Source organism: Aethalodelphis obliquidens, unplaced genomic scaffold, assembly GCF_003676395.1.
Source record: "Aethalodelphis obliquidens isolate GAN/ISIS:26980383/991018 unplaced genomic scaffold, ASM367639v1 scaffold38, whole genome shotgun sequence".
NCBI classification, from domain to species: domain Eukaryota; kingdom Metazoa; phylum Chordata; class Mammalia; order Artiodactyla; family Delphinidae; genus Aethalodelphis; species Aethalodelphis obliquidens.
Genome location: NW_020837982.1, coordinates 4138630 through 4153620, shown reverse-complemented (window position 1 = coordinate 4153620; position 14991 = coordinate 4138630). Strand labels below are relative to the sequence as shown.

Sequence of the window (14991 nt, the reverse complement as noted above, 5' to 3'; positions counted from 1 at the left end):
GCCTCTGTCCAGCTGGAGGAGCAGCTGAGCCGCCTTCAGCGTGAGAAGAATGAGATGCAGAGCCGGCTGGAGGAGGATCAGGAGGACATGAATGAGCTGATGAAGAAGCACAAGGCAGCCGTGGCTCAGGTACCCTGCCCAGGAGTGCCCCACCGCACCCTGCAGAAGCACCATCCCCTGGTCCTCCTCTAGGTCCCTGGCACAGCCTCTTCTTCGGGGGGGTCATGGTGCCTGTGTGCCCGGGCCTCAGTGAGGGGTGGGGTGGGATGGATTTGGTGCTCATGGGGGATCCTGCTTCGCACCCTCTCCTTTCGCAGGCCTCCCGGGATCTGGCTCAGATGAATGATCTCCAGGCTCAGCTAGAAGAAGCCAACAAAGAGAAGCAAGAGCTACAGGAGAAGGTGGGGACCAGGGTCTCCCTTGGCAGAGAGAGGGTGCCAGGGTCACTGTGTGGGGGACCAACTCCCAAGCTCACAGGCGAGCACGTGCTTCTCTCTGCCGTCAGTCAGCGTCAGCAAGCGCAGAGGCCTAGGCTTGCAGCCGTGTCGCCATAGCAGACGGCTTCAGCTGCCTCATTTCACATTTCTATGCCCTCTCTGGTCCTTAGCTTTCTCTTTTCTCTCCAAAGGGCAAAATCTGTGCCCGCGCAGGGCCGGGTGGGGAATGCCCCTGGCTCGGGGCCCCATCCTTCCACCTCCCTGTGCATCCCTCCCTCCCTCAGCCTTCTAGTCACCATGGTGATCTTGCTGGGGGGTAGGGAGAGAGAGAACCTGCCCCTTCCCTTTCCAGGCTCAGTTCTTTCTTCCCTTCCTGCCCCCCGCCCCGCCAACCCCGCAGCTACAAGCCCTCCAGAGCCAAGTGGAGTTCCTGGAGCAGTCCATGGTGGACAGGTCCCTGGTGAGCAGGCAGGAAGCTAAGATCCGGGAGCTGGAGACACGCCTGGAGTTCGAAAGGACCCAAGTGAAGCGGCTAGAGGTGGGTGCACACTTCCCCGTCCAGTCCTCAGCAGGCAGGGCTGAGCGGCCCCAGCGGCTGGAGCCACGCATGCTCAGCAGGGCCCGGCAGGCCCGCAGCCACTCTGCTCCACGGAGGCCTCTGCCAAGCTGCCGGGCCAGCTGACGGGGCGGGTGCCTTCTCCCCCGCTCGCCAGGCCTGCTCTCTGGGCACTGCGGAGCCGGCCCGCTTTACATTCTGACCCTGTGCTTGCCTTCTGCCAAGGGACCAGAGCAGCTTAGCTTTTCATCTTCATGTTTTCCTCCACCGTGCACTCCCCCCCGCCGGTCCCCTCCCTCGCTCTCGGGCAGGGTCGTAAATATGCAGCGGGTGGCGCCACTTCTGCAAGGGCTGGAGTCTGTCCTCTCGCCTCTCCGCTCGCTCTTTCTCTCCCTCCTGTTTTTTATTCCCTTTTTTCCTCAGTTCTTCCCATGCTTGCATTCTCTGCCTTTTCTCCTTCCCTCTTCATTTTCCTCCATTTTGGCCCCATTTTTTCTTCTCCCTCTGTTTATTTTCTCCCCAGTCTCATTCCCTTTCTTACCCTGACCTATTTCTTCCTTTCTCCCCATCCCATTTGTCCTCTCCCTCTACTTTTCACCCTCTTCCCTTCGACCCTTCTCCTTTTTCTGTTCACCTCCATCTTCCCTTTCCACCCCTCCTTCCTCCCAACTGTAATCTCCAACCTCCGCATTTAATCCTTTCGGTTCCACTCTCCTGAAGCCAGTGTGCTCCGGCCCCTCCCTCTCCAGCAGAGCAGGTAGGAAGAAAGAGGCCAGCAGAATGACCTCTCCGGGTTTACACCCCTCTCATCCTATTTTAAGTTCTCCTCCTGCATCCCAAGCATGTAGACATCTGTCTGAGCACTGACAGGCCTTCATGAGAAGTATGTTCATGGTGTGGGTGCTGAGGGACATCCCTGCCACCTCCCCATTAACCCCTGAGTTGGTGGAGCAGGAGAGAGGGTGGGGATGGAAATAGGTGACTGTGGAGCTGGCAGTGGGCCTCGGAGGGCATTAGTACCCTTGACCTTCGAAGAAAATATGGCTGGACCTCCCAGGACAGGGTCACAGTCCTCCGGCGAGCTAGAGAGAGTGAAGGAGACTTAGTAATAGTCCACGTTCTGCCTTGGTAATATTTTGATCCACGTTTTACACATAGGAAGGGTTAAGCAGGTTGCCTAAGGCCCCGAAGCTATCAAGGGGCAGAGGAGGCCACTGGTCTGGTGGATGTAAAATAGGACAGACCTGCTGCACTTGCCTCCTTTTCTCGTGGGCCCCAGTCCCTTTCCTCAACTCTCTCATTTTCCCTTCTGCTCAGAAAGGCAGTACCGTGGTTTAGATGCACAGAATGTTAAACACATACAGCCCTTAGAGATGCAGCCTTATTTTAGAGACACAGAGGCTGGGGGCTGAGAGTGGCGACCCCACGGCCAGGCAGTGGTAGAAGCAAGGACTAGGACCAGAAGCGGCGTTCTTCCCTCACGCTCTGCCCCAATCTCCGGGGCTTTTTTTGCTCAGCGTCCTATGGCGCAGAAGGGAAAAATGTGTTCACGTTTCGGGGGAAAGAGAGATTCATCAGGCTTAGAGGAATGGCTTTGTGTTTGGCATGTGACGACTGTTGAGTCTCCTCCTCATCCAGAATTCTCAGTAAAGCCATTTACTTCTGAGCACAGGCCCTAGCTTTTGGAGCTTCTGGGTTTAGGGTCTCTGAGGGAAACCCTGCTGCCCGTGGAGGCCCCGCACACGGCATCATGTGGACAGGCCCAGACTCTAGCCAGAGCTCTCCTCCGACCTAGGTGGTGATAATGATGATAATAGCACTTTTCATCTTCCAGAGCCCCTTCACATGCATTACTTTATTCGGGCCTTAAAAGACCCCTGGGGAATAGGTGTCATTCTCCCTTTTTCACAGAAGGACAAAGGACGTCGCCTCCGAGGGCTTTCGTGGCTTGCCCACCTAGCCAGCGAGCGGGGCAGCTGGAGCTGGACCCGGGCCTCCTGACTCTGGAGCTCTGCCACACCCCGCTCTCTGCCTGGCTGATGGGTCCCTCTTCCCACCTCCCTGTCCAGAACCTGGCCGGCCGGCTCAAGGAGAACATGGAGAAGCTGACTGAGGAACGGGATCAGCGCACGGCGGCTGAGAACCGGGAGAAGGAGCAGAACAAGCGGCTACAGCGGCAGCTCCGGGACACCAAGGAGGAGATGGGCGAGCTTGCCAGAAAGGAGGCTGAGGCGAGCCGCAAGAAGCATGAACTGGTAATGCCCCCTGCCCACGAGGCCTGAGGCTGGCGGCCCTCTGAGAAGCTGCTGAGCACACACCTCACCCGTGGGCTTGTGGAGGTGGGCTGCAAAGAAAGCATGGTTTAATTCTAAACCAGAATTAGAGGGAAGAGAACATGTCAGGAACACAATCCACAAAGCCTCAGGGCAGGCCAGGGGCCAAGGGTGGTACCGGAGTCTCCGTCAGGCAAGGCCAGGCCTCAACAGCCCAGCAACCGCAGAGCAGAGAAAGCTCTGCAGGTTCTTAGCGGCACCCACGTCGCTGCTGCCTGGCCCAGGGAGACTGGAAGCCGGCCGTTTCTGGGGCAGCTGGGTGAGAGACTAGCCCTCCTGTGGACTGGACTGCCCCCTCTCCCTCCTAGGAGATGGATCTGGAGAGTCTGGAAGCTGCTAACCAGAGCCTGCAGGCTGATCTGAAACTGGCGTTCAAGCGCATCGGGGACCTGCAGGCCGCCATTGAGGACGAGATGGAGAGTGATGAGAACGAGGACCTCATCAACAGGTGAGGGGCCTCTATGGCAACCGTGGCCGGCTCGGAGGCCCTCTTGACTGCCTCCAGACCAGGTAGAACAGCTGCAGTCTGGGTCTCCCCACCACTGAGCCTCCAGCCCACCCTCCCCTCATTGCCAGACCCCAGCATGGACCCTGTCCTGCAGCAGCTGAGGGCTGGACAGCTGCTGCCCGGGTGAGACCCCCCCTCCCGCCCCTTCTTCCTGTCCTTCTCCCCAGGCCTCCCAGGGACCTGGCTCTCCAGCTCTGCCCGTTCAAGATGAGTTATTCCCCCGTTTAGCTGCATTTCTGATGGCACCTGCCCCACTCTGGGGAGAGCAGAGATTTAAGGGCCCTGGTGCCTAGTTACCGTGCCAGAGCTTTTCTCACATAAGACCCACCCAGGGAATGGTTTAGCAGAGAGATTTGTAGTCTTAGGCCGAGGAGGAAGTCCCGAGGCAGGCAGACTGGCAGTGGGGGTGGGGTCAGACCCTGGAGAAGCTCCCAAGGCTGCCCTGAGCAGACCCCCCCAGACTTGCCCCCATCCCACCTGAAGGCCGAGGCCCCATCCTGCTCCTGGGATGCCCGGGGAGCCTGCTCCTTTAGGGCAGGGGAGTGGTGCCCCAGGTGGCCTGGACCTCCCTCTGAGGACAGCACTGTCCCACCTCCTGGTCTCAGCCAGCCAGAGCCTTGTCTTGCTGAGGAAGGAGGGGTCCTCGGCTGAGGGGTCCACCTTGGTTGACTTTTCTGTGCTCTTCCGGCCCCCTTGCCCACCATTTTCTTTCTGTTTCCAGTTTGCAGGACATGGTGACAAAGTATCAGAAAAGAAAGAATAAACCGTGAGGACTGGAGCGCACGCGCTCTCTGCCTCTCCTCGCGTGGTGTCTAACCTCCCCCTAACCCTGGGCTCCCGCCCTGCTGCATGTCGCATGTGGACACACAGCCTCCTCTCCTCCTCTGAGCTAGTCCCTCATGCTAACACGGCTCACTCTGTCCCAAGGGAGGCAAGGGGGCAGGCCACGCCCTGTATCAGGCGAGGGGGCAGGCCGCGCCCTGTAGAGCGCAGGCAACAAGGGTGCACTCCACCTGGAAGGCTCACTGGCCCCCACATCCTTGGTCGGCAGGATGGGGGCTCTGTCAGAAAGGAGAGCTCATGGGCTTCCCTGGTGGCGCAGTGGTTGGGAGTCTGCCTGCCGATGCAGGGGACACGGGTTCGTGCCCCGGTCCGGGAAGATCCCACATGCTGTGGAGCGTCTGGGCCCGTGAGCCATGGCCTCTGAGCCTGCGCGTCCGGAGCCTGTGCTCCGCAGCGGGAGAGGCCACAACAGTGACAGTCCCGCATACAGCAAAAAAAAGAAAAAAAAAAAAAGGAGAGCTCAGCCTCATTGGGTGGTACCCACAGCCTGCCTTCGTAAGCCCCCGCCTCTGCCCCATCAGAAACCAACTGTAGCCGCTTCCCGGCCTCTTTCTCTGGGGAAAAGTCTGTTTGGGCTGGATTTCTCCCCTTCCTTGGGCTCCTTTGGAGCCTGAGCTGCCTGAAAGAAGTGGGTATGTTTCATTTTGAAAGGTCCGCCACCTTCTTTTGGCAGACAAGGGTAGAAGGTGAGGGGCGTCTAACAGTTACTTGTTGGGAGAAAGCATCCAGGCAGGGGAAGGGAACACAGCCAGATGTGTTTACTTTACTCTCCGCAGGCACCTTGGGCAGAAGGAGGCCCCAAGGCATTTGTGCTGCTGTCAGTCAGGTGGCGGGAAGCCCAGTAAATCCACCCCCTGTCCGTTTCCTTCTTTCTGGGTGGGAGCTGGGCAGCTGGGGCAGATGTGCGGGCCCTCAGGCAGATCGGGGTGATCCTCCTTCAGGTCCGACAGGGCTGGTCTTTGGAGGTGGTTGTTCTAGCGCCGCTTTGGGTTTCCTCCCCTACTCTCTCTTGCCTGGCAGGCCTCCTCCCCTGGCCAGGATGGGCTGGCGGCAGCGCAAAGGACTCCGTGAGAGCTAATGATAAATGTAATAGTGTGTAACAGTGACAGAGGGCCGCCGGAGCCTGGTTGTCACACGCAGTTAATATCCCCTGCCGTTCTGTCTCCGTTTGTTTGTTCCCCCGGGATTCAGCTCCCAGTTAACTAATAGCACATGAGCCTGGACATAAATTGTATTTGACGCGAGGTTTAATTCCGACCATTTAAAATTTCAACTGCCCCCCGAGCCTGCCTGACCCTGGAGTTTGTTTACGGGCCTGATTATTTAAGGAAAAGAATCCAAACATCCTCTATAGGATTGAAACTAAAGGAAAGGCAAGGGCGGGCAGGCCAGCTTCTCAACCCATTCGCTGCTCTGAATGTCAGGAGGCAGATTCATATTCTGGGCCCATGACTGTCTGTCCCCTGTGTGTTCCAGCCCTGCCATCCTTGGGCTGGAGGAGCTTCGAGGACTGACAAAATGCGCATTTCAGATCATATTCTAAACCACTGCACACGCGCACACACACACCAGCGTGCACTCATGCAGGCACACAGGGCCTGCAGTCCTAGCCGGGTTCCTGCTGACGGCAGAGGGGGTCTTTTCCTCAGCAGCTCTGGGCCCCTGCTCCAAGTTATTGAGCGAGTGTGCTAAGGCAGCCAGAAAAATAACGTTTCGATTTACTTAGAGATACGGTTGTTGTTGCCATAACCCTAATGAAAGCAGTGAACAGCACAGTATTAAGGGAGATTTATACAGAAACGCTTTTAACATGTAGACATAGATTTTGCAATGCATACAGCACCTCCTTTCTAATGACAATCAGTATGGTTATGAACGGCGGTGATAAATTACAGGCTTTGAAGCTAGAGAAGGAGGTTTTTTGCACGGGTGTATAAGTCAGGTGGTATTGGCGTTCCATAGGGCCTGTGCACCATAGTAAATCTGCCAGGCTCGAACAGGCACAGGGCTTGCATTAGCCGTTTCGGGGCTGTCTGCTAAACTCCTGTTTAACCGGGGCATCAGCCAGCCTGGTCTTTGTTATAATTCTGTATTTGACGGAAGCCCATAAAATGTGCTTCTTTATTCCCCTCCCCACGAGTCATGCTGTCTCACCCCCAGAACAGAGCCTGGTGGCTTCTTCTGTGTGTGTGTGTGTGTATGTGCATACACACCCGCACGCATGTGCGCGCACGCGTGCACACCTGTGTGGCTGTTTATTCAAGAACATAAATCAGGAATGGGGCTGCTCCTGTTGACACAGATGAAAGGAAATTTATATCAAGGAGCAATCCTAGCATATCCATAGCAGGGAACGTGGTGAGCAGACATCTTGCAGAATTCTAGAAGCAGTCTCACTCAGAAGCTATATCTCCAAGCCCCTGCTGCTGTGCGAGGAGGTCACCGTGATTCCAGCATCAGAATTTGACTCCTTTGGGCTTTCTTGCAAGTCGAGAGGGCTCAGGCCAGCTTGGCCAGAAAAAAGCCCTGGGGGAGCAAGAGCTGGAGGCTTCCTGAGGGTGGAAGAGGAGACTGGGAGAGACAGAGCCCTTGTCTGGGATTTCTGGGCCCCACTGGATCTCCAGGTGCAGCTTGAATCTCTTACGAACCCCTCGGGAAATGCTGCGGTCCCCGCCTCGTCCTTTCTGTTTCTTAAGGGCCAAGGGGAGTCGCAGGATGGGTCTGCGATATGGCCTGTAGTGCCCGAGTTGGCAATGCATCAGCTCAGGAGACTCCGGGTTCAAGCTCACTTGAAGTCATAACGAAGCCCTTCTATTCTCCGTTCCATCACCAGCAGCCCAGCTCTTGCAGCAAAGGCATGGAAAGTGGCAGCAGCTGTAGCCACATTTTTGGGAACAGGCAGACAAGAACAGCAGAATAGGCCTCAGGGAGGAGCTGAAGGGCCCAGGACTCCTCTTTTTAACCAAAAGCCATTTAGCTGTAATCGATGAACGGACGGTCTCCCTGTCGTTCTCACTGGATTGATTGGCTGCACAGCAGCCTGTCACAGAAAGTGGGGTGGGGGTGCCTCCGTGCTCCCCAGGGTCTCCTCGGTGGCTGTCACACAATGTGGCCTGCTGAGCAGGGCAGGGCCCGTGTGGATGGTGCGCTCCTCTGTCTAACTTCTCTTGTTCTCTCTGACTCACTGATGCGCATGCCGCCCTGCATCCCACCCCCACCCAAGACAAACTTGCTTTGCCACTTTGGTGCTGCCTCCTGGGCCACCAGGTGATCACCTCTTCCCAGCCTTGCCTACCTTTCTGCTCCTCATCCCACAGCGAGGGGGACTCAGATGTGGACTCAGAGCTGGAGGACCGGGTCGACGGGGTCAAGTCATGGTTGTCCAAAAACAAGGGGCCTTCCAAGGCGGCTTCCGATGATGGCAGCTTGAAGAGTTCTAGGTGAGCGTGTGGCCTTAGGTGGGAGGAAAGGCCACCTCGTGCCCCAGGGATGGATGAGCAGCGCCTTGATCCCAAAGAGGGTGGGCCTCACGCCACCTGCGTCTCTCTCTTGCCTGGTATGTGCGTGAGGGGCCCAGGCCTGCCCCTGGCACATGGGATGAGCACAGGAGGCCTGGTTTCTTCTTAGTCAGGGTCTGCGGCACCCTTAATTTTCCGAGGTAATGTTTTCCTACCGGGCTTCAGGGCTTTGGTTTGGTGTAGGTTTAACTTCATCCCCACTTACTCATTCAACAGATGTTGAACGAACTACCTGATGGTTTGGGCCCTTGGAATCAAGACTGAAATGGGGCTCAGGGGGGACTCTGGATCCCACACCCTGGACAAGGCCAGTCCGGGCTGGCTGTGGACCTCTGAGGTCTTAGTAGGAATAGCAGCAGAAAAGGCCCCAATTCCCCTGACTTCCCTGTCACAGCTACAGACACATTTCTGTCTTTCTCTGCCCATTCTCTTCTTCTTCTGGTCTCTTCACTCGCCCTCCACCATGCTTTCTGCCAACACCCATCCACTGGGGGAACTTGCTCCCCTATTTTCCAGCCCAGTCACAGTCTTCTGATCACACAGGCAGCTAGCTACCCCTGAAATCCAGGTCTCCAATTCCCATCCCTCACCTACGGGCCAGCCGGGGTCCTCTGCTCCCACCCCTCCCGTGGCCACTTCCCTGCTGACTCCGCCCTCCCAACTCAGAGCCATCCTGATCCCCCAGGACTCGCCTTTCCACCTCCTCCCAGAGAGCACTGGGTGAGCTGGGTAGAAAAAGTAATCCCTCTCCTTCTCCAGCTCCCCTGAGGCCCCTTCCCAAGTCCAGCCCCTCACCGCAAGCACCCAGCGGCCCCCTCTAATTGGTTTAATTTACTCGGCCAAACAACATTTTGTTATTGCAGATAATGCCACCTCCCCCGCCCCACCGCCACTCACCAGGGCCCGGCACCAGGCTCCAGGTAGTTGACAATGAAATAAATTGAACTAAACGTTTGCGAGGGGAAAAAGTGATGAAACAGAACAATAGTCTAATTTACATGACATTCTCCATGAAGCTATTTTCACTGACGCAAATTATTTTGCTTCATTTCCTCCGACGCTCTCACGGCCACTTTGCCAGGGCTGCTGCCAAGTTCTCCTCCCTTCTCCCTCCCCCGGTGTCTTTATTCTCTATGTTTAATGCTTGTTTCTCTCTCTCATTCTCTCTCTGCTGCTGCTAATCCACTCCCGGTTCTCTCCTCCCTGGCCTCACCCCCGCACAGCAGAGCGGCCCTCAACACCCTGGGGAAGGAGGGCAAGGGGGTGGAGGAGAGGCCGGCCTCTGTGCTGAGCTCCCTGAGCTATCGGAAGCGGCTCACCCTGAAGGACTCCATCGGGGGCACTGGGGATGAGGATTCGCTCTTCACCACCCTGAGCGAGCGGCCCGCCTCCCCCGAGAGGCCCCCCCGGAAGGCCCGCGGGGGCCCCAGGGAGGAGCTGGGCCTGGGCAGGAAGTCCGAGGAGCCTGAGGAATGTGGCTCCGTCTTCTCTGGGGTCAGGGGCTGCTCTAGCCGGGGGCTGGAGAAGCCGTGGGGCTCAGACTTTGACCGGGCCTCGGCCATCTCTGCGGCCGTCAGCCGGGCCTCCTCGGCCACACAGCGTGGCTCCGGCGAGGATGGGGCCTGCTCCTCCATGAGCTTCTCGCTGTCGGGCTCCCCCGGTTCCCGCCGCAGCACCTCGAGGCTCGACAGCCTGTCAAGGACCCTCAGCCCTTCCTTGGGCCGGGCCTCAGCCCTCAGCCGGGAGAGCCCCGATTCCCACCTGTCCCTGGGCCGGAGCTGCCTGGACGATTGGGACGATGGAGCCAGTGTGGCCTTGAGTGAGGCCCGCTCACAGTATAGCTACCCATCCCTGGCCCGCAGTCTGTCGGTGCCACCCCAGCCCCGCATCTCCGCCTCCGCCACGGATGAGTCTCTCAACTCCAGTGTCCGCCCCATCAGCCGTCACGCCTACCTAGACCCAGACCTGGAGGCTGCCATCCATGAGGTCTTGAGCTACAAGCCCGTCCCGTTCCACCGGAGCAGCCTGGAGCCTGACTCTGAGGAGGATGACCGGAAGAGCATCCAAAGTACCCGGAGCGCCCAACTGGACGCCCCGGCACGAGCCACCAGCATCCGCCGCTCAGCCTCTGCTGCGGACGTCTCTCGGTCCCGCAGCAGCCGGAAGAGCCGGAGCAAGAGAACGAGCAGCTCCAGCTCCAGCTCCGAAGATTCCTCGGAGCACAGGCGGCGGAAGAAGGGGAGCTCTCGAAAAAGCAAGAAGAAGTCCAAATCGAGAAGGAAGAGAACAGAGACGGAGTCTGAGTCCTCCTCATCGACATCCAGTGGCTCCACTGTCTCAGGCCACAGCCGCTCGAGCGTGAAGAAGGGCCCGGCTGCGGAGGACAAGGAGGCTGGGCAGGCGCGCCGACAGTCTCGGAAGGAGGAGAAGAAGCGCAAGAAAGAGGTGGACAGCCTGATGATGCGGTACCTGTACCGTCCCGAGAGCGACTAGTGCAGTAGGTGGCACCTGGCGTGGAGTGCAGAGCATGGTGTGTGCCGCTTGGTGTGAACTAACGTCCCACCCGCCACCACCCAGGCCCCTTCCTGCATTCCTCGCGGGCAGGCCTGGCCTCGGAGAGCCTCCTGGCTACCTCAGAGAGCGGGGGCCAGCTGAGCTGATTAGTCATTCTGAGCCCTGAGCCCAATCAGCTGAACTCGCTGGTGATGTCCGTCACCTCTCCGACTTATCAAGTCCTAACCCTGGGCCAGGGACCACCCCCCACCCCACCCCCCGCCAGATACGTGCCATATTTTATTCACTTAATCCTCACACTAACCCCACAACAAATGTCTGATTAGCCCCATTTTATAGAACAAGAAGCTGAGGTTCAGGGAGGTTAAGTTATTTGCCAAGGTTACATAGCTGGTAAGTGATGTTGCCACAATCTGAATGGAGTCTATTCAGCTTGCCCTCAACTACTCCTCCATACGACCCAAGGCAGAGCACATGGGCAAAATGTTTCCTCTGTGTGCCTGGCAGCACCCGTATGGAACTTCCGTCCATGACCCTGACACGCTGGGCCCAGGAAAGGGCTCTAGCTGACCCCCGGGCGTGGGTTGGTACATCACTGGCCATCAGCTGTTAAGGGGCCTTTTGCTCAGCTCTCCCCCACCTGCAATGTCACCCTCCTCTCTGGCATGCGTCTCAAGCCTAAGAGTGCAAGGCTTACAGGGCTGCAGCGCCCACATCACCGCACCCTGCAGCAGACCTGGAGATGCCTGACTCGCTCCCCACCCCTCCTACCCGAAGCCCACACATGAGCGTCACCTCATCTTAGCTCATCTTGTAAAGTTTTAATGAATAGAAATTAGCAGCTGCTGAGTGACAGCCCCCTCCTGGCTCTCCTGCCTCCCCCAGCCTTCTCCCTGTGGGAGGGAGATCTAGCTGTTAGGCCCTTTATGCCCACACCCCCACTTGGAAGAAAGGCGAAGCCTGACTCACAGGAATACTATTGTTGCCAGTTTCCCTGGTGGGCGGTGACATTTGGATCACCCTGGTTATGTGAAGTTGTTTTTGGCATGGTACCCTCCCAGGGCAAGCTTGCTGCTTCCCAGGAGGTATGACCCCAGAGCGCAGGCCCCTGGGGCACGGGCAGTGTTTCCTAGATGCATGCACTAACACACACACCTGTCGCGTGCTAGTGGGCCTCTTGTGCAGTGGAGCAGCTGCCCAAGCACACTGTCAGCTTGGGCAGGGTTCTACCAAAAGGGACCAGTTCTGTTTTAAGGAATGGAGCCCATGGAAGTGAATGTTACCTGCAGCTATTTGGAGATGGTGATGGGATGGGATTGGGGGGATGGTATGGGGGAGGTGGAACTTGAACCCAGACCAGGCTCATGGCCAACTCAGATTCTGTGGGCCCTGAGCGGCTCAGAAACCAAGCCCTTGGGCTTACCCCTGCTCTGTCGCTCCCCCCACGTGGCAGATGGTTGCAGGATGCTCTGGGAAGAGTAGGAAGCATCTCAATTGCACTAGGGAGCTGTTGTCAGTACACAGTGAGAAAAGGCAGGGGTCATAATATTGTGTCTACCATCTCAGCCCTTCCTTCCGCAGCCCTGCTGAGTGCCCTGCTCCCCGAGCACGGGAAGTCAGCTGATGGGCCATGGGAGGAGGTTTGGAAAGCAGAGAGGGCCAGGCCCTTCTGAGCACAGTACCAGTACCTGAAGAGGGAGACGTGGGCCTAGGCAGTCCATCCCACACCGACCAGCAACTGGTGGATTTCAGACCCCAGTGACTCAGCCCATCATCACCCTTGACCCAGCAAGAACAAGAACACAGAAAGCCTGTTTCTTCCCTCAGCCACCAGCACAGTTCTTGTCCACCAGGAAAACAGGAGTAGTCCTGAAACCCTACACACTGCCACCTCCAGCAAGGATTGGATTCACTGCGGCCAGAGTGGGCACCAAGCCAGAAGCTAGCCACCCAGTACAGAGCTGGCAGAGAAGGTCCAGGGGAGGGAGGACCTAGTTGGACTCCGCGTGAACTGGCTTTGGGTGAATAAACTGCCAAGAGTGGGGGCAGTTTAACTCCCCACCCGGTGATGGGGCTCTGCAAGCATGCAGAACACTGAAAGCATCCGTAGCAAAGGCAAGGGGAGGGGGCTGCTCGCCCAGTGGGAATTAGCTTATGCACCAAATCGTTTGTGACCGTGTTGAGCAGGAGACGCTGGCTTGTGAGGAGGAAAGCTTTTGAAACAATGTGGTTAAAATGTTCACATTGCAGCCCTGACTCTTGCCCCCGGGAAGGGGGCCAGCTGCCTGCTGTTGACTCTCTGACAGCTGTGCCTGTAGAAGCCGCAAAGGAAGCTGGCTAAAGAGCACCCAGGGTGGGAGCAGGGGTGTCTCGTGGCTGCACAGAGCAGGGGAGAAAGGCCTGGCGTTTAGCGTTCCCGGCTGCCTCTGCCACTGCACCCAGCATCTGGACGGAACAGTGTTGAAACCCAGCTGTCGTTCATCCAGGTGTCTGCCTGGCCGGCACAGGAATATGGAAGTGGGGTCTGCAGCTCCGCTCTGAGGAGAGGTGGGAGGATGGAAAGGAGCACCCCATTTGCATCCGGGTCCCAGCGCTGGCACCTACCTCACCCCCCCTCTCCCCACAAAATAACCCCACTGTCTTTCCACAGAGCCATTCCTTCCTTTGCCCAACAGCAGACCTTAGCATTGGGTGCCCAGAAGTTCTGTCTAAAAAAATGAAAATAAAATCAGGCTCCCGCTAATTCACAATTTAAAAACAATCCAAAAGCTAAAATAACCCCAGTTTTTTCTATGTTGCACAGTCATCATTGAGCTTTATAATTCTGTCCCTGAGACGTCCCAGAGTCCTTAAGTGCCTTTGGCCCATCAAAGTAAAACTCATTTATGTTCAGACTAGTTTATATTAAATGTGTTCTGTGCTATTCTGATTCCTTTAAAAATGGTAATTCGTTCATGAGAAATACGATAACTATTAACCACACTGCCCCATTCCTAAACCGTTTTGCATAATTGAACAAGCTCTTCTATCAGACTGTTCCATCTCCCCAGGGAGAGAGAAAGAGAGACCTGTCTTTACACACCCCCTGGGCTCTTGCCCAGGCCAGTGGGGAGAATGCAGGTTTCATCTGGTTTTCTCCTCAGGTCAGCGGTCTGGCAGCAAGGTGGAGTCATCAAAAGGCTTTGAGGTCTAAGGTCCCAGGTTCAGATTTACACACAGGCTGTGTGACCTTGGGCAAGGTGCTTCGTCTCTTTGAACCAGCTTCCTCATGCCATTTCATGTGGTGAAGAATAAGATAGCACATCCAGAGTGCCTAAGACAGTGTCTCACATTACAGGAAATACTCAGTGATGATCAACTGTGTTGATCCTTTCTTCAACACAGTTGGAAAAGCTGAGCATGTGGTTCTTTCTTGCAGAACGCCGTGTCCTCCTCTTTTGGTTTGGAGATAGAAGAACTTTGAAAGCGCTAGTAAACAAGGGCCTTCCTCAGATTCTTAAATCAGAATTGTAGACAGTGGGATCACAGGATTCCTGTTTATTCTAGCAGAAGCTTTCTAGGATCTGGAAGCAGGGCTGTGTTCCTGAGATCACTGGGCAGGGAGGGGCCCATTGAGTGCAGGGCACTGGTAGGCGTGGAGCCACCCCGGGCTGCATTTTCTCCAACATTGCTGAAATTACAGTGCACTTGGACTGGCAGAGGCAGTGGAGGTGGGAGGGGCAGGGGAAGGCTGCTCTAAGACTTTGGAAAAGAAAGAAAAGAGAAGGTGACTAGAGGTGGAAATGAGATCCCATCCATGCTCAACGCCATGAGTCTGCTCCATCCAGGGAGTAATGCTTCTTCATATCTTGGTCAGGGGAGAGCGAGAGGCTCCCACTGGCCTGATGAAAGCCTTGGGGTTGGATTATGGTACCAAGAAAGGGATGACTATGCCACCCTGAAACAGAGGTCTTAACCAGCTCCTACATCCTGAGTCTCTATTCCTTGTGAGTAGATGATATCATGGTCAAGGGCAGAAACTCTCACCGGCCTTAGGAAAACCTGATCAGGAAGAAGGGTTATGATCTGGGAGTATTCAATGGGGAAAGCCCGTCCTTCTTAGAAGGAATCTTTTTGGGAGGAACTTTACTAAGACAGGTTGTAGTCGTGTAATCACCAGACCTGCAGTCTCCAAGTCAATGCAGTCCATGGACTGCCTGTATCAGAATCTTCTGGGGAGGGAGTTGAAAATGCAGAATTCCTGGGTTCCACCCAAGAGCTAGCAAATCAAAACTTCTCAGGG

At 56.4% G+C, this 14991-nt stretch overlaps 2 protein-coding genes across 18 annotated transcripts in view; both read left to right on the top strand.

Moving 5' to 3' along the window:
• Nucleotides 1-14991, top strand: part of MYO18A (myosin XVIIIA) — a 95598-nt gene that overhangs the window by 78936 nt on the left and 1671 nt on the right. For 11 of the 17 annotated variants that reach the window (XM_027130471.1, XM_027130474.1, XM_027130473.1 and 8 more), the window contains 7 exons: nt 13-129; nt 318-401; nt 838-975; nt 3063-3248; nt 3635-3774; nt 4556-4600; nt 7995-8117. In XM_027130471.1, the coding sequence (XP_026986272.1) occupies nt 13-129; nt 318-401; nt 838-975; nt 3063-3248; nt 3635-3774; nt 4556-4600; nt 7995-8117 (833 nt within the window). Of the gene's footprint in view, nt 1-12; nt 130-317; nt 402-837; nt 976-3062; nt 3249-3634; nt 3775-4555; nt 4601-7994; nt 8118-12290; nt 14906-14991 lie in introns of those variants that run through there. The other 6 variants (XM_027130480.1, XM_027130479.1, XM_027130485.1 and 3 more) reach the window with 4 other exon arrangements.
• On the top strand, nt 8124-10966 carry LOC113632834 (NF-kappa-B-activating protein-like). Its single transcript, XM_027130490.1, has one exon. The coding sequence runs from the start codon at nt 9336-9338 to the stop codon at nt 10686-10688; it is 1353 nt and encodes a 450-aa protein (XP_026986291.1). The 5' UTR covers nt 8124-9335; the 3' UTR covers nt 10689-10966.

Excerpts from the sequence above, each read along its gene's own strand:
- LOC113632834 (XM_027130490.1), top strand. The coding sequence starts at position 9,336 with ATGCTTGTTTCTCTCTCTCATTCTCTCTCTGCTGCTGCTAATCCACTC.